The sequence below is a fragment of the Botryllus schlosseri genome, chromosome 11 (genome assembly GCF_051294905.1).
Source record: "Botryllus schlosseri isolate E-star chromosome 11, Bs_hap1, whole genome shotgun sequence".
In the NCBI taxonomy this organism is placed as follows: domain Eukaryota; kingdom Metazoa; phylum Chordata; class Ascidiacea; order Stolidobranchia; family Styelidae; genus Botryllus; species Botryllus schlosseri.
This window is the reverse complement of record NC_137246.1, coordinates 12860625-12883732: the sequence shown is the minus strand read 5'-3', so window position 1 is coordinate 12883732 and position 23108 is coordinate 12860625. Positions and strand designations below refer to the sequence as shown.

At 39.9% G+C, this 23108-nt stretch overlaps 2 protein-coding genes across 4 annotated transcripts in view; both read left to right on the top strand.

Moving 5' to 3' along the window:
* LOC145449595 (uncharacterized) overlaps positions 1-18236 on the top strand; it is a 125568-nt gene extending 107332 nt beyond the window's left edge. For 2 of the 3 annotated variants that reach the window (XM_080327986.1, XM_080327984.1), the window contains 7 exons: positions 365-564; positions 4281-4360; positions 4419-4522; positions 5938-6050; positions 10661-10799; positions 10861-10958; positions 15366-18236. In XM_080327986.1, coding sequence (XP_080184112.1) covers positions 365-564; positions 4281-4360; positions 4419-4522; positions 5938-6050; positions 10661-10799; positions 10861-10958; positions 15366-15479 — 848 coding nt within the window. In that variant the 3' untranslated portion in view covers positions 15480-18236. The remainder of the gene's footprint in view (positions 1-364; positions 565-4280; positions 4361-4418; positions 4523-5937; positions 6051-10660; positions 10800-10860; positions 10959-15365) is intronic. The other variant, XM_080327985.1, reaches the window with a different exon arrangement.
* Positions 1-22835, top strand: part of LOC145449604 (uncharacterized) — a 353567-nt gene extending 330732 nt beyond the window's left edge. The window contains exon 5 of the transcript XR_013918305.1: positions 22557-22835. The gene's annotated coding sequence lies outside the window, so the exon portion shown is untranslated. The remainder of the gene's footprint in view (positions 1-22556) is intronic.
* The last annotated feature ends 273 nt before the right edge of the window (positions 22836-23108 follow it).

The window sequence follows — 23108 nt, the reverse complement described above, 5'->3', positions numbered from 1 at the left end:
GGAACATTTCAAATCGTAATTAGGTGTCTAGAGATCGCGACCATAAAAAGCTTGGAAACCCCTGGTGTAGTCGGTTAATCAACGGCCTTCGGCCTCCAACAGTCCAACACACTACTGCAGAATTTCATGGATGCCGTCATGAACACATCTAAAACCCTCAGAATGTCACACTCCAGTAGCATTCTTGCAAAAACTGGTTGCATGCTTTATCGCAATTGCATTTCGGGTTTATTCAATTTTTGAAGGTCCATCACTTGTGTGGCAAATGACTGCTCCCAAAATGTTGCTGCACCTTCAAAGTTAATTTGAAAGCATATCATATTTAGAGGACAGTGCCACTATAAATATTCTTAATTAATTTCAGCGGTTAAAGAAGAAATGAATGGATTCGATAGAAAACGTCTCATTTTTCTTCTGCTATTTGTTTTTTTATTATTCGCCACAATATCTGTATGCTACGATACGTATCGATTTCGGGCAACGACGGGTGACACCAGCAACATCACAACGCAATGTCCTGGTTTGATACGTCCTGTTGCTTGGGTGATCGGTGGATATTATGAGGTCAGTTGGATATTTACGAAGTTCATATTTGCATAATGCAGGTTCTGGAGATTGGTTAGTATATCTCATTCTTCATGCCTAAAGACAGAAAGTTTCAACTATCTCATCTGAATTTTAAATGCCACTAAAACGAAGATGGTTATTGATTACACTTTGAACTAGGAAGACAATGTTCCACCCAATAACTGCAGACCGGTTTAGTAACTCGCAGTTGAGTAAAACTAAAGCTTGAGGGACGTAGCATGTTTGATAACCTGTATGAGTAGCGGTCGGAATCCTTTGTATATTTCTGACTGACGGTTTACTCAACGCAACAGTATTAAAATCTAACAGCTAACCGGGATGAGTAGGCTACGTGACCTGACAGCGTTACGCTTGTACCCTACTTCTGCAAAACAACAGCGGCCTCAAGGTGTATACTGATCGAATGCAAAAATAGAATTGCGTGAGAGTTTCAAGATAGACACTTGAATTACTTCGACTTGTATTTGTCGACTACACAATGTACCAAGAAGGCTCCTCCTAGACGCGTGATCCGCGTGTGTGGTATCTCGAAATAGTCCTAGAAGTGGGCTCAGTTACAAGTTCGCACAATGTAACGCGACGCGACCTCTCGCTGATAGGATTGCGAAAACGGCGCAACAATTCTGGAACACGAAATACGGACAAGAATGATTATTACAAACGCGCGCAGCCAATCAGTAATTATCCTTTACCGCGAACACAATTGGTTTTTACTTAGTATTGAGTAGCTCACATGGCGACAATTGGTTGCTGATTTAAACATCGATTTTGACTACATTGTTGCATTTCCCGATTTACGTTCACAAAGCATCATTGGATTAATATTATGGGCACAGGAATAAATTCCAACTGGCAGGCACACACAATTAAACACTGTTCAACTTTGCGTTCCGAGAATATTTATCACAAAAAATGGTCACAAAATATTTTAAACGCGGCGTTGTGGCCCTCATCGATGCAAATAATGAACTTTAATTTGTAGAAGGTGGGCGTATATTTGGTCGTCAAATCGCGATAGGAGATTGTGTTTCTCGGAGCGCGCGATGAAATCGACGTTTCTAACGATGAGGTCGAATTCGTACATCTAATAAGGATCGTTAGTTCGCTGAAATGAGAATCAGTACGCTGTGCGAAAAACACAGTAGTGATCAATTTTATCGGACTGTACAATTGGCCGGCACGGCTGCGCTGATAACGAAATTGCAGACATCCCACAAACCAGCAATACTTACAATTACCGGGTGGGCTGGTCATACCTAAATACTCATATTAGGCAATGGCAACTAGCACAATTTGTTTAGATGCGGAGATAAGTTTTAATCAATACGATACATCAACACAAACAAAATTACACTCAGAGATTGTTACTGTTTGGCGAACGTGATTTTGCGGTCGGTAGCAGACCTGCTTGCGGACGCGCTAAATCAAAGCACCGACGAAGTGGACATGAGATATCGATGACGCATCTCATACAAATGATTCTCGCTAATTTGCAGTACACAGCATCGATAATACGAATTAGTTTTGTTTGTTTGTTTTATTGACACATATAATTGGCGCTTTCAACAACTTGGTTATTTGCGCCCGCACAGTAAATTTCATAATGTCTTTTTGTCCACTATACTTGAGTCTTTGTCCGGCTCATTCGCTGCCTCCTTTCAAGAGTTCGGTTCTCTCTTCGTCTGAGCTTTTCAATGCGCTGTAGTACAGAGGGATCGGCGATGAGGAGCCCGGATAAACCTCCGACATACAGACACATGGCAGAGCCGAGGCTCGAATCATCAGCCATCGATGTGGTGACTGCAGTGTTTAACCAACTGCGCCACTCGCTTCCCATACACGAGTTAGTGAATCGGCATTTCAAAAGGACGGGATTTCTATTTTCTAGTTATAAATGAGAAACTCCCTGTCCAGTCTACGCACCCAGGGTTTTAATACCAACAACGCGCTAGTTAATAGTGCAACTTGGATTTGATCGTAAAATAGTGCGCTTTTAATTATACACGTGTTATTGAAGCGAGAGCAATATGGGCGAATGCCACGACCTTATCAATAGAAATACAAATCTCAAAGGTTTGAAATTCGATCCGCGATATGATTGCGCTCGATAAAGTCCGTCCAGCAATGAAGTTTATTCGAACATAGAAGATTCCCGTTCAAACTAATCGGATAAATTCAGAATTTGCGCCACCGAGAATCTCGTGTTGCATCAATATTTGTCAACGTATTTCAACGCCGTGCACTGTACAATGCGCAGCTTTAATAACAAATCAAACACTGACAAGTGACACCGAGGGAATACGAGTGTATAAAGCAGACAAGAATTAGCAGCCTACAGATGATAGCAAACGAGAAAGCACGCAGCAATCAGGAATTCCTCAACTTGCGTGTAGCACAATGGGGCTCCGAGTCTGACATCGAGACAACTGTTTGCTCATTATAACGACGTTCGAGCTGCATTGTTTCAAAATTGTCAAAGCCTTGTTTGAGTATTAAATATGCGCACTTTGCGCAGGAATGACTTTCAATTCGCAGGCATACAAAAACACACTTTCCTATTTCGCGCTCCAATAAGCCTCCCATTAAAGAGACTATCACGGAACTAACTCATGAATTATTTTATAAGCGAATATGGGCGCAAATACAATTTAATTAAGAGAAGGAGAACGTGATTTCGCTCGTCTGGTCGATAGAGAAGATGGTGTTTCTCAGCGCAAGCGTGTCGAAATCGACGTCGTAAACGAGGTTGCTTCGATCGTCTGATTACTAGGGCAAGTTTTTGTTGCACTAAAAACCTGAGAAAGTTGCATTTATTTTTTTGATTTTAACAAAAGTTGCAGAAGTTGCATTTTGACCACATTTTGCTCGGTTGACTGACAAAAAAAGCAATTTTCCGGCTCAGCTCCCGAAATACCCGTAAAAGTGTTATTTCGGTGCTGATTTACGGTGTTTCAGTCGAATTTGACCGTGTATTTCACCAAAATCGAAAATACTTTCCTGAAAAATCGAAAAAGTTGCAAAAATTTGCTAAAAGTTGCATGAAAAAATGGACAAAAGTAGCAAAAACGTTGCACTATAAGATTCCTTCGACGGGGTTCAAACAGAATTCTACATATCTTACAAGTATTTAGGAAGCTGCAGGAAGCTGCAAAAAAAAAGTTGAAAAAGTTGCAAAAACTTGCCCTACTGATTACTAATCACGACGAAGTTGCGTATTCAATTATTCGCGCTCGTATCGGTTCATGGTAAATGTTTGTTTGGTGTATTCATGGTGTATATCGACTACTATGGTCATTTACACCAGGCCGATATTATTCATTATTTTCCGTAACTGCCGACTTATAGCACGGCCCACCTCTAGGCTTTTTGTAAGACACCGCTTACGCGGATGAGATGGCGAGGAGGAGCCTCGGTAAACCTCGAACACTTAGGTATCGGAATTCTGAAGTCGACCTCGGTCGGACTCGAACTCGAACCCGCACCCATTGGTGTTGCTGCCGCGGTTCATGGTAATAGTTGGCATTTACGCGCTATCACGGACCCACTAAGCGACAGCACTGATGATTTGAAATAGCAGACGGTGAGCGTTCAATCTTATTGTATGGGGTGGCAGCCACACCGTAACTCGGTGCCTATGGTCAGAGGTACGGATCGCTATCGGTGCTTATCCATCAATATTTATATCGTTTTAGGTGATTGCGTCAGTGGCTATCATTTTATACTGCTTGAAAACTTACGCGGTGCTGCTACCTGTCTGCGTAGAAGAACCACAGTGAGATATCTTCGTCATTTAATCTGACTTACTAAGCTCACCTAGATTCCGCTTTCAGAACGTGTGATCCAGATCAATATACCAGATTGACCACATGGCTGAATATCACTTTCTTCGCGATTTATCTCCTTTTTCCTACAGCAGTATATTTCACATTTGGTGGTGAGCATTATGTATGATTCGGCGATGCCCATTCAATGGTACGGGAGTTCATTGGGCATTGACAGTTCATTGGGGATTGACTACAACGGTTATTGGAGTAGGCCTACATTTCGTTGATAAATTAATTGAAGATTTTTTATGTCTCCATGTTTTAGACTTGAAGTTTACATTAAATAGGATGCATATTCCATATATAATTGAATAAATCCGCGATTACAACGTATCGCTTCATCAATCCAGCCCGCCAAGTACTTAATTATCTCATATCCGACCCGCTGACTGGAGAAGTTGCCCGCCCCTGCCCTCTATGATCCGTACTATACTATTATATAGACTTGATAAAGCGTTACAATGAAAAACGAAGGCATATGGATTTAGATGTTACCATTTGACTATGGTGATCATTTGACATCATTTCACTAGTCCAGACCGTGGCCAAAGTTGAGTTTAAAACCCCTGTGCTAGATCAAAAAGACCGCACTTCGTCCGTCGTTTCATTCCGCGGATGTTGTTATTTTGGCATGCATCGCTATTGTTGTTTGTGGTAATCATGGTGTTTGTCGACTACAATGGTCGTTTACACCAGGCTGATATTCGTTGTTTTTAATTCCGCAACTGCCAGCATGCATGGTGTTTCGACTACTATGGTCAGCCCGGTATTTCTAATTATGATTCCTGATCTGCTGAGCGGATAAAAATAATAAAACCTCATATTGTGCCACCCATCCCTGATATGCGCCAATATGACCTTGTATTCACTGTTCAGTTTTGAGTTCAATCCGGTTCAACCTACTTTTTAAATCTGCTCGGGAGATATAGAATTCATAATATCGTAATATTCCTCAGTGCTAACATTTTCCGGCCCTATTTTCTAAGAATCAGGACTGAAAGACAAAATACCAATAATGTGGTGACTTTACAATTCTTCGAAGTTTGGATGAAATGTATGTATTTGCAGTCCTAGTCTCGAGTCAAATGACTTGGTTCGAGTCACGTACAATGACTCGAGTATACAAGTCGAGTCAATTCACGAATTGATTCGAGTCGAGTCATTTTACACATTTGAGTCAATTCGAGTCAACAAAAATATTGACTCGGCTCGGGCTCAACTCGGTCATTACAACCCTTATGATATGATTGCAGAATACGATAGAATAATACTGGAATATGCCAGTATAAGCAATACATCCAACTATACTACTTTATTCGTGCATTAGGCTAGTCTTTATCGATACATAAAGCAATGATGGATTTCAGGCAAGCCTCATCTGTGATTGCTTTCTTCGAACTTGTCTTGATTGTAACTTGCTGGTCGACCAGTAACCTCAATCTGGCTAATGAGGGCAGTATAATATTTTTATAATATCGCATGTTATCATTTATACATTCATTGCGTTATACTTTAATTGACACAGAATCGACGTCGCCATTATTTGTCGAAGCATATGGAAAAGGCACCATCGGCACAATGTTAACGACGCTGGCCTTGTCAATAAGTGGAACAGCCATGCTTTTGAGAATAATTCCAGTAAGCAACTTATTATCTGATATCTGACATTGAGATCAATCGTGTACGTTCGAATCACTGAAATGATTCGATTGCTAAAAACTAGGGATGGTGTGAACGCGAGGTTCACGTTCGCGTTCTGTGTGTGAACCTCGCAAATTTAGAGGTTCACGTTCACAAACGAACCCTGGTAGGTTCTGCACTGTGAACCTTTTCCGTATATTACAATTTTCACTTCATTATGACATCATAGGTTGAAATTAAATGCATTTCAACTGTGGGCCACTATATGCACGGCGTTGCCAACATAAAAAATCAACACTAAACAAGCATGTGCCTTGACAATCTCAAAAATATTACTTGCTTTGTTACAAAAGTTTGCTGGAATATTTGTAGTGACTCTCTGCTGTGATCTTGACCCGCAATCACACAGCATCGAGGGCAAAATGCGCTACATATTTAGGTATTCAGCGTATGATGCTTATTCAGCCAACCGATGAAATTGATATCGCTGTCGTTTGTGTGATGTAAAAAACCAAGCAGGCGCATGGGGACAATCTTGATTTCATATGTTTTTTGTACCATAAAAACCAAATCCGTGAGATTGGGGTGTTGGTTACTGCTGTGTAACTGGTCAATGGGGTAACATCGGTAGCAAGTATAGAAACCCGTTTACACTCTGCTCAATATCAAAGTGGCAAAACTCAAACGCCGAATATAGCCTACATTGACCGGTCGGAAATGGACCCGTTAAGGTGTAAACTTATATTCCCTTGCAAGTCCTCGTTGAAATTGTTGGCAAAGCGACGGAATATATTGATTTTATGGGATTATTGTATCATATGATTGCCCCAGTTGATGCATTTGGCGACGTTTGAAACGTCAATATGTACTTCAGCATAGTGGCATTATATAGGTATCGTGTATATTAATATACGCTATCACTTCACTGAAATGTAGGGTTGGAATCAGCAATATGACGTCACGTGACGTCATGAGGTTCACGTTCGCGTTCACACAGAACCTTTCAAAAGGTTCGCGTTCACACGAACCTGAACCTTTCAGAGGTTCACACCATCCCTACTAAAAACCACTGGGTAAATCGTAAGTAGCAAGTCATTGGTATGAAGAATAGTCAGGTTATCAGGTATTAAAAGTAAGTTGCATCCCACTTTTAATAGTCAATGGCAGCTGATCACTTCAAAATTCTCAAGTTGCAAGTAGCACCGGCGACGTTCTTTATGCCAGTCACTTGTACACTATGTTCCGCTGCCGCGACACAAGTGCTATGTCGCCTGATGTCACGCCTAACAACTAAGTAAACTTTTCTAAAACCTACTTTCTAGATGAGAAAAAGTATCGGCAAGTTCTTCATTGATTAGCAAACTAACTGATACAACTAACTACAACAAGCAAAATTGCTGTAACTATATATTACATCAATGTTTCTCAACCGTTTTGGCCTCGAAGCACCCTCTAAAAGGGACAAATATAGTTCGCGGCATCCCAGCACTTCGAGCACATACATTATTTCCCATATTTCGTTATCTATAATGACTGAAAAAATGCTATCGCCCCACGTCATATAATTGTTCAATCCCAGATTATGATCGTGGCGATGAAAAAGGGACCTTATTTTCGGCCAGGCCTCATTGGCTATGATGACCTTTTTTATAGTCACCGCAATGTAAGTGGGCGTAGCATGGATATATATATCATTGCACGTAATCGTAAGTTAACCGCCATCTGCGCTTCATGTTTGATTCCTGACATGTTGAGGGTACCAACAATCCCATGTCGGCTATATCGGGTGGTAATTGTCCGTAGGCTCATACAACATATTTTCTGGAAAGTATTTATACAATTATGACCAAATTTAAAACTTGAAAAAACACAGGTGCTTTTAAGGGCCTTTGTTTAAAACAGTCTGTTTTGTTTAAAACATGTTTTAAACAGAGTGTTTTGAACAAACTTTTGTTTTAGATGCAACCCTACAGCCATTACTCTAATATCAGTAAAATTATGTCGAAAGTAACTCTTCAGAGAGACGAAATATAAAGGTATATGACCAGCAGAACTCAATATATATCATTGCCTGACGGGTATTCATCCATGCGTTTCACGCTAGTCGGCAAGAATTCTCTTTTCCCGTTTTCAGAAGCGGCATTGGGTGGCTTTAGACATAACTAATATCCCCTATTTTAGCATTCATAGAAATTGACTATGACTATTCATAGAAACAAAAGACAAATGTCCATTATATTTTTGTAGCATATTCAGAGATCACTCAAATCCACAAGAAGGCTGGCTTGGAGCCGCATGTGACTCTGAGAGCCGCGGTTGGGAATCACTGCTCCATATAGTCATTATAGTTACTACGACAGTGGTTCCGAACCTTTCTCACCCACGTACCATTTCGAGGTTTTATGCATTGCTCGCGTACCACCTACACGTCCTACATCAGTTACGCACGCCGAATGCGTTCAAAAAAGGTTTCCACAAAACAAACTGCTCGTTTTCAGGCGCGGTATATGTAGGCTAGTGGATCCATTTGGAATTCTTGTGGTCAGATATATTTAACCGAATTTGGTTAGGTAAGAATCACAATGCTTTACGACTAAATATCCTCCCCGTAGACTGCCACTGATGGGGTTGCCACTACCCACGACGACGACGGCTTAAAAAAACTCAAAATCATTTCCACCTGAACTAATAACTCTCTTCGGTCGAAAAAAAAACAGAATCTACTCTCGTACCACTGGTGGTACGCGTACGACAGGCTGGGTAACACTGTACTACGGGGGTAATGTCACCCTCTGCCGGAACCTATCAACCTAGCTCAAATATAATCACTTTGCGGTGGCGGATCGTGAAATCAGATGGAGTAAACGTACGTTAGATATATGTTACAATAACGACAATATTTATCAATTCTACCCCAAACCTCTGCATGGGATAATTGTTTGTTTTATTAACACAATTGGCGCATATCAACACTTGGTCATTTGCGCCCGCACAGTGATTTCGTAAGTTCGTGTCCTTGGAGGCCTTTCTGCTTTCCTGCATTTCAGTGCTAAAAACTGCCTGTTCTGTGACGTATTCCTTGCTGTTGGGCCATAGCTGTAACCATTGTGACGTCATCCGAGGTGGTCAAAGTACTTATCATAAGTACTCAAGTAGAAGTAACGGTGTCAATTTTTACTCAAGTAGAGTAAATGTAACTTTTTATAAGTATGTAAAAAATGTAAGTATTCTAGGCCTAGTTTTTGATATCAGTATCAATTTATTAATATTTTATTCGTTTCAAAACATCACAAGACTGCAATAGAAAGATAGGAAGGCATCGAAGCCACTTGGAGTAGTCTTTGAAATCAGACACCCACCCACACGGAATGAAAAATACAGCGACATTGAGGCTGTGAAGCATTTAGAAACAAAAATCTTTAGCATTTGGTGTGCCAATGGTTTTGAGAGAGTCACATGGACATGGAAAAGATTGTTACTTTCGGTCATGTACTGTTTTATTGGATTCAATGTCGAAAAAAAAATCAATATTGAATTTGAATTGCGCAATACGACCGATTCCTCATGGGCCAGATGTCACAATTCCATTGCCTTTAAAAGTTTTACCAACAGTTCAAGAAGGTTCTTTCAGTGACAATTATTTGTCTAAGTAATGTTCCCAGCATGAGTGTGATGGTGATCAGCAGCCATATAAAGTTGAATCAAACTAAACTAAATAACTTTGTCATAAATTTGAATTTTCCAAATTAATCTGCCGTTATTATAGGTTCCATATTAAAAGTCAAACATTAATTTCATATTTGAAATTTAGTACTTGATTTCAAATTTGGAATTCATAGTACTCAAACTACTCAAGCGTGTAAAGTTTCCGTTGATTTTGAACTCATAAATATGCTACTGGTTCAACTGTCTAGAACTACAAGGCATCAGAGCCTGCTCTTATCGACAGATCTAATGTATTTCCACCATTATCTCTCATATATCTCATGAAAAAGTTTTTAAAGGCTCTGATCAAAGAAAGTGCATGTTCTGAATACATTCACGAAAGGTTTCCTAACTTGAGTTAATGCAGTAGAGGGTGTATTTGTAGCACCTCAAATCAGAACATTCACCAAAATCCCCTATTTCTGATTAGGAAGGCGGATTTGGAAAAAATACATGACTCTTTATCATTGAAGTTGCATCTAAATCTGTTTGAAATACTGAGGATCCTGATTATTTGGAGGGTTTAGTATAAAATAATAACACCTCCAATCCAATAAAGTAAGTTGAGAGCTTTGTAGGATGTCTTTCGTATCATATACGGACCTAAACGGGCATAAGCGCCCGTAATACAGCCGTTCTTGAGTAAAATTTTAATTCGAGTTTTGCGAAAAATTGTGACGTGATGAGTGAATACTGGCGGCAAATTCGGAATCAGCGTCGTCAAAGTAGATAAACTCAGTTAATCGTTCCAAACCAAAAAACAAAAAAAAGTTGAAAAATGTCGACCAGTGTAATCTGCATATCAAAATTAAAACGGATAGGGTTGTACAGCTAGAAAGCATATGAGAGGGAATATGAGCTAGCTTGCAAAGGCACACGCAATTTCTTTTACTTTTTATAAGATATTCAAGCTGGTGCAAGTTCTTGTCACCGATATCAACACAGAGGATTTCTCTTGGTTGGTGGTTGTCGTATGCACTTTCATTTCGTTATTGATAGCGATGCTGGTGCCAGACGTAATGTACATCATGATATTCGCAGGTAAGCAGATTTAGAATACCGTAGGCGTAGTAGCTTTGACCAGCATCTCATATTTCATCAGGTTCCGTCACCAGTAATTTACTCATGCATATAATTCCGTCGGCCGGCTATATCTGCTTCAAGCTTAGCACGGAAGGAATCTGTACGTCACTTGGAATGGTAATTCGTGCGTTTAGTTTAGTACCTGGATATCGTTATTGCATCTCGCGCTTGTGCCACCAAGGATGGATTGTCAATGCAGAAATGGCGTAAATCGTGAGATTCGAGGTCGCAAGGTTGCAAATCTGATCCCGATTTGCGAACTGATCTAATTTCATTTCGAGACTCCGAATCAGTCCGTAACAGTAAAATTTATTCTGAATCTGACTGCGCACACAAGCTTTCTTCCATTGCGGAGTTGGCAGAAGGCAAATCGTCCTCATTTACAGCTTTTACAGCTAGGATAATGGACAGATTGGACGTGAAATGGACATAAATGACGCTAAATAGCTAATACGGACATTCGAGCGGGTCACTAGGGGGGAGTCGATTGAAATTGACAACGTTTTTAGTCAACACCACTAAATTCAAGTAAAAAGTGACCAAATCGGGCGTCGAACGAAAGTGATGACTTATTTGTTTTAGTCACTACAAATTTTTCAGCAAAAATAGCGATATCGGCTGTTATCATTCTCATCATTCATCAGTTAACTATTCTGAATTGGTAAGAGTGTCCTCCTTTCCCGATTCCAAAATATGGTAACCCTAGCATACGGCCACATTCCAGAGGAGATCCGTCATCATTTGCCATCTGGACCACAAATACTCACGTGAAATTTGCTACTGGGAACTGTACCGCGGAGAGATCTTGTGGCGTTTAGTGTCATCACTGATTTCTTGAGATATACCTTGGGTATGAAAGCTTCTAATTGTAGGTAGAAGCAGAACATCCCCGCAGGCTTACTATGTATGCACCAAAATCGCGAGACTTTATGAAAAGTTACTCGGTGTAGGTTTCTTTCTAGTCGCCAGGAGCGCGAAAATATTTTCATCCTATTGAATGAGTTTCGTCGATAATGTTGGTAGTTTCACTTATTACTGTCAAAATGTTATTGATTCTCAACCCAAGTGATCAAATCAACCGGTAATAAAACTGATTAAGTGGGTGTCCTGGAAAAACTTGGCCTCAAAATTTATGATGATGCATCTTCCTATTTTTAATAGTCACTTTGTTGCGTGTTGTTATTTCTTGACCTCCCATCAGGATTGTCGGTACAGTCAAACATATTGGAATCGCTCAAACGTACCAGAAAAACCTTCATTTGTGAGAGACGCACGCGATACCAACTTGGCATTTTTATGGGGCACGTAATCAGGACATTAATTAGAGTAAAAACTAAAAATCCAAGTCACCTTGAATGTCACTAATCGTGAAATGAAGTAAATGTTTAGCCTGAATTAAAATATCTCAAAGATTTGGAAACCAATTCGTGAATTCAAATGGCATATTGACGGCCGCGAACCCACGATAATTTAATTATGTGTTGACGACTTATGGTGTCAGGGCTGCATACGGCTGTACGTCCGCAGGTTGGCCACCCCTGGCCTAATCGAAATAAGGATGAGCGAGGCTTCAACGAATAGGAAATACTAGATACTAATCAGGGCTCGAGGTTACCGGACCACCATCTAGCATAGTGGTTCTTAAACTCGACCAGCGAGGCCCCTGGCTACGTCACTGCAATTATGTACACTAGGTTATTCATATAAACTTGTCGCAGGAAGTACAAATTCAAAATGACTGAGATATCTTGGCGGTTTCCTCGAGAAGCCTTTCAGACAGATGTCCCGAGCTGAACACATCGTAACTCCACCATGTCCTATACTCCAAAAGGAACCAATAAGTCCATTACCAGCGGTTAAATGACGAGGGGAAACATTTGCTTACGACTTCACAAAAGGAATGAAATTTATAATCTGCATATGCAGTTAATATGAACATTGTGAGATATTGCATATCCGGTCAACCTGTTCTGAAGCATAAACTTGCCTATTTATTGTGATAGCTAGTCATCTGTCCATTATATTGCGTATCTGGTTCTGATACACATCTGCACACCCCATCCTAGTGGTACACCCTTCGAAAATTATGGTACTAGGGTGAACGATACACCCGGTTGAAGAGCGCTGCTTTATGTCATACATGTCCGTAACAACGTAATATACTAATATTTAAAATACAGTCTTTTTGGTGTGTGAGGCATGGATCGCGAGATGCCACTAAAACTCTGATTTCGGTCGCGGTCTAAAAATATTAGGAATCAGTGGTTACGGTTATTGAACTGTTGTGAAGTTTCACATTTGCTAGATAGTCTTGGCTTGCATCTCATATCTCAAGTCATCACGAAGAAGTACGGTTGCATTTAAAACAAATGGTGTTTTAAAACACTTTGTTTAAAACATGTTTTTTTTTTCAAGTGGTAAAATTATGTCATAATTGTGTAAATACTGTCCAAAAACATGTTGTATGAGCCTAAAGACAATTAACACCCGATATAGCCAACGTATATCGATATGGGATGGTACGAACCCTCAAAATAGTCGGTTCAACCGCAATAGTAAAGATATTTCGTCAAACGAGCTATATCCACCCTATATTTTCAATTGCCAATGTCAATCACCTATGACGTCACAGTTGAATATTCGTGATGTCACGGCCAGAGGTGGTTAGTAACGAAGTACTTCTACTTTTTCGAAGTATTCAAGTAGTTTTCCTCTACTTCTGCTACTTACTCAAGTAGATCTTATTTTCGCTACTTGTACTTCTACTTGGCAATATTTTGTGATCTACTTACTTACTTTTCGCTATTTTCAGTTTGTCAAGTGAAAGTAGTTTAATCCTCCAATCAGGAAAATAGCCTGAGAAATTTCGGGCTGTTTTCACGGAGTATCAACATTTAATTTTCATAAAAGTTAAGTAAAGCCCAGAATTTTCCTCGCGCTTCACTCACAATGGATATGGAGTAACCAGTATGATTTCACGAAAGTATCGGTGAATATAATTTAGCTAGCGGGTTGCATGGTTCCGTTCACACCGCATTGTCGCCCATATGAAATATTTTATCACAGTATCTATGGCTCATCATAACGTTTGAAACTGGTGTTTCGCAATATAGCATTTACTTATCATATAGTAATCTTGCAGTTCATGGCGTGTCCTAATCTGGAAAAGTGGACTCTGACTCTTTTTTTGTTTTAGACCTGTTTTAGCATGCTGCCTTTGAAACTTTCTGGACTGAAGACATGGAATAAATTTTCCCCTTTTAGAATTATTATTTATATTTCAATTTCTATTCCCAGTATCATACTTGAGGTCTAATTGGTTTCTTTTGTCTGGATAACATACATGTTGAAGTGTAATGCCTTTATTTTCTGGAAATAAAACTACTCAAAATGGCATTTTTACGATCCACCCTATTTTAATTAACGTTTACTAATCTCGCAAAGTGTTTACACTGTATCCTATACAACTTCTTCGTATTGCTCTTTGACTAAACTACGGCCTCATAATTTGGGGAGGGCGCCACACCATGATATTTTCTAAAACGAGCTGTTCGAGTAAACAGATGATTCGTATAGCATTTCCATATCAATACTATCATTTTCGTCCCATGATGTCCCATGCTTGGTCAAAAATTGGATACCTCCTGGTATGCATGAATATGAATCAAGCCCTGCACCTTTCGCACAGCTCAATTTGCAGCTTTTAACAATCCATGCGAACGAATTACGATCGTTTTCAAAACTACTTCCTTACTTGAGTAGATTTAAAGTCACTCAATTCTACTTCTACTTCAAGTAGTTTAAGGTTGTTTGTAGAAGAAGTACTTCTACTCGTACTTGAGTAGATTTTTTTCCGGGCTACTTCTACTTCTACTTGAATAGCTTTCTCACGGCTTAAAAAACAAACAAACAAAAATAAACAATAAAAACATGTTTTAAACAAGGGCCCTGTTTTAAACATGTTTGTTTTAAATCGATTTTTGTTTTAAATGCAACCCTAGGCAGAAGTATTAAAACGAATATGTGGGTTATTTTGCACACCTACGATAAACATAAGCCTCTGGGACCTCTGTGTCATAGCCTACTCTTAAACATGATTTCTGCCACTAAGGATTTTTCATCGGGGAAATTACGCTGTATTTTCGAGATTAGTGTTGGATAGCTCCTAAGAAGACCTGGCCCTCCAAGTACCAGAAGTTTTTGTGTCAAACCTAACAACTTATTTGGCCGAGATGGGCGTTGTATTTTTAACGAGACATTTTATGGCCTAAATCGGTAGCCTACAGAAAACCACATGTTGCACAATTGAAAAAAATGTCTCTTCAATTTCCTTTGTATAACAATTTTGATTGGTTTGTGCGGATGACATTTTTTTGCGAAAAAATAGCGGATGGTACTAAAAAAGGTTGAAATGCACTGATCTATGAACCCTCTCCACTTTCACCACACTGTATTACATACATATGTCTGCTTTAAATTCCTGTGTAAGGACAAACTGTAATGTGCAATCCCACTTATATTTAGGCTCTCTGCGATTTCTATACTCACATCTTCCTCCTTGTTGCCGGTCCGGTCGCTATGTATCTTTACACGACAGGGGACATTGCAGGATGCAGAGCGGCCATGGAATCACAATGACTACAGAACGTTCGGATTGTAGGCTCGGGCCTATATATATATGTGTGTGTGAGCACTGTGAGAAACGACGGTGTAATACTTCATCAAGTGTTTATACAATTTTACACTATATTCATTTAGCTTTAGGCTAAAGTAGGCTACGGATTCTGCTGCAGTAGTGCCGTCCCATACCTCAATACACGAGTAAGACCAGAGTCTGTCCAAAGGGAAATTCCGAATTAACATTTCTCGACTAATGCGATATATGTTATAAAATAGATATGTTTGATATTACAAGCATTACATTGTTGTGGATGTTTTCAATATCAGCGGCGTTTAGTAGAAAATATATGAAGCATAACATCTTGCACTTAAGCGTCCTTATGTAAATATCCGATATGAACCCAAACGGCTGATGTTTCTCAAGTGGGTGGTGAACATTGGCAGTTTCAATATCACGCTCTGTTTATACGTTGACTGTTGAGCTTTGAACTTACTTCACTTTTCTAAATCTACATATAGAAAACCTGATGCCACAGCTTAACAATGCTGACACAATATCAATTGTGATTTGAGCTATTTAATATGTGGTGCAGTTTAGACCAACCCCAACTATACCCACGCCAGCCTCACAGACGGTTGACACTCGATGATACCTAATTACTAATGAATTGTTTTGGAATCAGCGTCCCAAAATTAGTGTGAAATAATATAAATATCAAGATAATCAAAAATCTCATCCGATATTCCGAACTTCTGCATTGATAGTATTGACTCGAGTCGAGTCGTTTTCAATTCACCGTCGAGTCAATTCCTTGTCAAAGCCGGTGCGGAAAGGGTCAAGACCGAGCCATAGTGGTGACTGTTGAGACACCAGTGCGAGTCCAAGTTCGCTGTTTACAGTTCAGTTCTGTCTCAAGTTCAAATCCCTCTTTTACAACTTTTCTGGGGTGATACCGAATACCCTGCATTTGTAATATATTAATAGTGTTTTTGTACCGATTGATAGGCAATATACCAATAATGCGGTAGCTCAAGGCGGCCACAGTGACGGTTCTCTATTAGGCCTAACTCCAAATCTACGCCGACGTTACTAAACGATATCGCTAGAAGAGAACGCCAGCCAAACTCTGCTATAGAAGCATTGTCATCGTAATGCCGTATCTAATACTTAATTCATATTTTCATGGATATACTTCCAACACAATTATATTCTCATCAGGCTGTCTTGCCACGTAACTATATATGGTCCCATGTATATAGACACGGAGCTATGTTAAATTTGAAGTCCATGTGCTGTTTATTAGCTAATGTTGGGCGTTCAAGACCAAACGTTTAATGGGGCTTATAGATGAAATTGGTGGTAGGCCTACCCATCTGAAAAACAGGTTTTCTCTGTCAAATGCCGTCGCGCTTGAGGTAATATTCTTCGTGTACACTGTACACATATAAATGAATGTCGAGAAGATATCACTGAAAGAACGAGTGAAATTCATGTACGATTTGATAACGTAGATTGAAACACGCGGTGTCATATCTCTTCATCGCAACGTTCTGTTCTTCTGTCAAATCATTATGATCGATTTATGAGAATGACGAACGTACAGGAAGGAAGTATGTCTTCTGTCAGAGCGGTGCACCGTATACTGCGGGCACAGTGAAGAGTGATCACTTGTAGCTTTAAATTACGCAGTGAAAGAAGATTAGTTGATTAGGATTGGTATTCAAAGTCGCTTTGAGCGGCGAAATCGACACAACATAGTTATTAGGCCGTCGTCGAGACTTGATATGCCTTGCTCATGGATGCAGGAAGAACGAATTGTTTCATCAAGCTTGATTGGCGGCGGTGGTTCATTCTACTGTCGGTGTCGCTGATTGGACTGCTCGTGGAAATTATGACTGTTTTCTCAGGAACATTAAGTGGAATATTGGCAGCGCACTTTCTACTCAATTCTAATCAACTAGATTGGATATTCGCAAGTAACGTAGGTACCGCCATCATATGCACTCTTTTCATGGGAATTCTGTTAAGACTATATCCGCACGAAGTTAAGAGATGGCTGTTAGCATCCGTGCTTGGATTGTTCGTTTCGTACGTCCTCATATCTATATCCATGGCTAGCAAGCGTCTTTTCTTTCTGATTTACATCGCACAGATGTTATGTGGAGCCGTGTTCACCCTATTTGTCGCGCTCGTGTCGATTACCAGTGTAGTTTGGTTTTCTGAACTCGAACAAGGGACAGTATCCGGAGTAACGTACAGTTGCTTCAGCATAGGCAACTTTCTATCAGCCGTTATCCCACTGGCATTCCTGTCCTTTGACAAAGTTAAAGAAACGGATCATATCATTCACATGACTCAAGCAATATATGTAGGGATATCTGTTCTTCTTTTTTGCCTTGCTTGCATAATATGGGCTTGCATCCCGAATGCACCGCCTTTTGCACCATCGTGCCTGGAACACATCAGAAGAACGACAGTTTCCGATGGAACGCGGATTTCGTTGTCAGTAGCTACGAATGAATACTTCAAGGAATTGAAATATCTGATTGTAAACTATCATAGTCAAGGGTTATTGTGGACATACGCAATATCTAACGTGTTCTACTTGGTTTATTTTATAATGATCCCTACCCCGGGTCATTTCGCTGCGTCAAATTCGTTACTTTCCGTCACCGAAAAATCCTACTATCTATGTAGTTTTGCTGGAGGAGGTGCGATTGGAGCAGTCTTTTTTGGATATTTATTCGATAGAATAAAGTCTTACAGACATATTGCTTGTCCATTTGCTTTCATTAATCTACTTGTCGGATCATTGCAAATAGTAGCCTACTATTATCATAGCGATGCAGGCTTGTACTTGCTAGTTGGAATTCATGGAATGTTTGTTATGTCTTCCCTTTCCTTTACCACGGAGGTATTGAAACAAAGCGCTTATCCCCAAGCAGGTGAAGGCACACAAGCCATGATGACGTCATTGCTTTGCAACATGTTGTGTCTTATTTTTATATACACGTACCGTTCATGTATTGCAGCTTTCGGAGAAATTTCCTTTTATGCCGTTACCTCGGTTTTATGCCTTTTCCAGACCACGCTATTGATAATGATCAACCCGCCACTAAATCGTTTCGAAGCTGAAACTATCAGTCTGCTATAATAATGGATCGAAAATGTAGGTAGCCTTGCATATGACTTATTTGATTTGGCGCAATATATATTTCCTAGTGTAAATTGCATCCGGGAATATATAATTCTTAGTCATAATGTGCTTTTCTCAAAGATTAATGGCAATGCATAAAATTTACTGCAACGGAATTATCACGATTTCATCATTGTTTTACGGATGAAAGCTTTTACATGGCTACACTCCTTGTGGATAGACCACCGTGGTTTTGACAACCAGCGCGACCTAGGGGTTCTTAATCTCTCGGGTACCTTTTTCAACCGAAGAGCCATATCGGTCAAATATTGTCAATTGCAACTCCCAAAGAGCCATACATGTAAATCAACTCTTACGTCACAATTGAAAATTCGTGACGTATTGGTAGCAATAATATCTAGGCTTCGTAGTGTGCGCCATATTTTTCTTCTAACATGCGTAGGTGGATCCAAACACGGTCAATACAGCAGTACATACCCGCAGCAGGGTGTGATCCATCAGTGACGTGGAGTAATGGGAGGCAAGTGAGGCGGTGCCTAAGATGTCGTCAGGGATGAATGAAGAAAAATTGTGAAATTTTCTATGAATTGGTATTTTTCGTCGATTTTGAAAATTTTTACTCCCAAAATCACGAAATTTTCATATTTATATTTCGAAGATAAAGCGAGAAAGGAAAGGTAAGGCACAGGTTTGGGACAGACAGGCCAAGCATCACTTGTGGTAGCGCAACTTATCGTAAATAGTTTAGAATTTACAATCACTGATATCAATCGAATGTTGCGCTACACACCAATGGTTTTAAGGCGGTGCTAGAAAGCTACTTGCCAATCAAGAAAATGGATAGCTATGGCGTTGTTTTTAATTTAAATTTGTAATTGTGAATGACACTTCCAAGACCATTTATATCTTGGGGTAGATCAGCATTGTCCTACGAGCGCCGCCATGTCTGATATATTCTCTCTGATCAATCAAGGTATCGTGCAATCCAACATTTCGAGGAGCGCAATGTCGGATAGAACGAATTCGCGACACCAACCTAATTTTTGGGATTTTTAAAAGGGGGTACGAGCCCCTAACCCTGGATACCCCATTGTCTTGACTTCTCAAAGACATGTTTATGCTGCCACGAGAATAATTATTCTGGCTATCCTGAAAATTTACTGACAAGTTACTGCAATATTGATAAATTATGTACAAAATTAAAATTTTGTCAAAGAGCCATATCTTCTACCCAAATGAGCCATATATGACTCGCGAGCCATAGGTTACCGACCACTGGACTATATGAAGTTGCTGTATGCGGGCGCAGGGCGCAGCGGGTTGATTTTCTACAATGATGTCATAGTGCAGCTGCAGACCTCGTTTCAACATGTTCAATAATCATTGACGAAAGATAGCTGCAAAAAGCCATCAGTAAACGTATATACAGACAGACTGATTGTTTGTTTATTTGCTGTAGATGTTGTTGAATTTGCTAGACTGTTTTAGTGTATGTATTCATCACAGTAATTGTAAGTACGTTATGTAAATAAATAAATTAATTCCTAATAATAAAATTTATTTACATCAGTCGATCATTGTAGATACGAGTAAATTTAATGAATGTACGAGCGCTAGAGGTTAAAAAATACTGAACCGGACGGTACACAAGTCTTCCAAGGCGCTCCGTAACGAATAGCATAGTTCCGCTTAAGCGGAGAACTCAAATTGGTTTCGTCAACTTAATTACGAATTACGACGTTTTTTTCAAGTATTATTGCATTTCAATGACAACACTTATAAATGCTAAAATATCTATTTTAAGATTCTAGATTTTTCAGCATGGAGAGTGATGCTTTAATAGATTTGCGTCGCTTCTGTGAGCTAATTTTTCATAATGTCAAGACCATGCTGTTATGGTATAACCGTAACAGAATAAAATATTTAATATTCACCTGCAATCGTCACGTTAGTCGCCGAGGAGCACCCTGCATTTTGCAAACTGTCACCATCTCCTCAAACAGCCGCCGAACAATTAGGAACCTGCTTTATACTGGACAAGTTATCGGTATCGGATATACCAGAATGCATCAAAAACTAGTAGGCTGGGCAAAATCGAGTACCTGAGTGATTCGATTCTGAATCATGTGATGTGCTTGGAGTCAAGTCGAGTAATCGAGTATCACTCATTATGACTTCATAACATAATTAATACGTCAAATTTCAAATATGTACCTTTTATGTCACCACAAAGAACATAATACCTGTTATCAATCACATTAAAGATACATTGGTATTTCTTTCGACGATACAGATTTCATTGCACTTGGTGACAATGTTTGTACTTTGTACTATATGTTTCGTATGCTGCGCAGAGGTGGTCAAAGTAGTCAAGAAAGCTACTCAAGTAGAAATAGAAGTAGCGAAGAAAGATCTACTGAAGTACGGATAGAAGTACTTCTTCCATAAGCCATCTAAAACTACTTGAAGTAGGGGAGACCGGGGACAATTGTAACACTTTTCGTATTTTCCAACAGTACGTGTTTTTCTCGTGGAAATTTCACTTCCAAAGTTTTATATAAAGAAGCCAACAACTCGATAGTTGATATGAAAACTAAATTGGAGCTCAATCAACAATCAATCATGAAAATTTTGGGTCGCAAAAATCGCTGCTCAAATGTTACAATCGCCCCGTACCCAGGGGCAATTGTACCACCCTTGCGGGGCAATTGTAACAGTGTTTTTTATAACTAAACACGAACTAAATGAACAACGAAAACGGAAGCACAAATTGTAATATTGCATGAAACGAACGGAAGAGACGTTTGAACGCTTCCAGGCTACGCCCCATCGCATTTATGGCACTTGAATGCAATATCACCCTTCGTGTCTTGTTCAAGCTTAAAATGTACAAGAGACACATTCATTCCATCATCTCCCTACACATATTCGGCCTCTTCTACCAAGGTTCTGTTGTTCAGTGGGCATAATGGGTTGGTCATTCGGTCACCTGCGAAGGTGCGAAACCGACCTGGCTAACATATCTTGGTTGAATGGGCCGATGATAGTATAGTAAAACGAGGACGCAACATAGTGTGGCGTCAAAGCTACAATGACATTTATCTGTGCTGTAGAAAATTAACATAAATTGTTCACATCAAATTTTAAAATGTAAGTGGGCCATGATCAAAGTCAGAGGACGAGAATTAAGCCATGACTATTGAAGTTCGACACACCATAAGTCGATCAGCATGAGAAAGGGTGGTTGAATCACGAAAATAACCGAACCGTCAGATTCACATCACCACTATTGTATGGCCGTTTCGACTGATGATCATGTTAGAATTGGTGTCGCAAGGCAGTATCTGTTCTGGTGAACTTCTGGCTGTTTTAAGATTATTCTGCAGTAGATGAATGGTAAACCAACATATGAACAAAGACATTCAGAATTGATAACATATTGTAACGGGGCAAAAGTAACAGAGTGTTACGATTGCCCCCGACACGCTCGACCATGAATAGTGTCTCAGTATGGTACCGTCCCGGCGATGCAAGTCCTATTCTTTCTATCACCACGGTAGACTATATTAACATTGTTCCAGCTACACATATTACATTGTAACTACTTGAGGTACTATTCGTCTAGACAAATTATTCCAGACCAGAAAAACTTTACTCAAGGGTCAAAAATTTCGTTTTTTGCAAATTATTCCGGGGTTTCGCATCGTAGCTCAACGTAACTCCAGGTATAATAGGAAAGATAACTACTGCATGCGCACTTAAAATATCAAGCTGATTTCTCCATCCTACTAGCGGTGAGGTCGATCGTTACATTTGCCCCTAGTTACATTTGTCCCTAGAAGTAGAATTGACCGACTTTAAATATACTCAAGTAAGTAAGTAGTTTTAAAAACAGTCCTAATTCGTTTGTATGGACTGTCAAAAGCTGCAAATTGAGCTATCGAGCGAGATAGTGTAATGGTTATGCGTCCGGCTTCTCGAGCGGTAGGTCGTGGGTTCGATCCCCGGCCGGGTCATACCAAAGACTCGAAAAATGGTATCCGCAGCTATCCTGCTAGGCGCTCAGCAATCACGGATAGCATGGAGGAGAAAAAAAAACGGGGGCGCAGACTAGATGACCTCATGGGGCCGTATCGCAACTCCGTCGCCAAAGCATCTCGATGGTGCAGGCGAGAAAGAATATCATATCTCTCTCTCTCTCTCCCTCTCTATGCGGAAGGTGCAGAGAGCTTGATTCGTATTGATGCATCCCATGAGATACAAACTTTCGACAGGAGAAGCATTCTTTCGCATCATGGGATGGGAATTACTGTATTGATATGAAAATGCGATACTAACCCTTTGTTTACAAGAAGACAACGTTTTAGAGAACATCGTGGAGACAGAAGAACTGAAAGTAATTAGAACTGAAAGTATGATACTCGGAATTGAAAGGGAAATACAAATACCACTTCTAAAAAGCGGAAATATATTTCATGTCTTTTGTCCA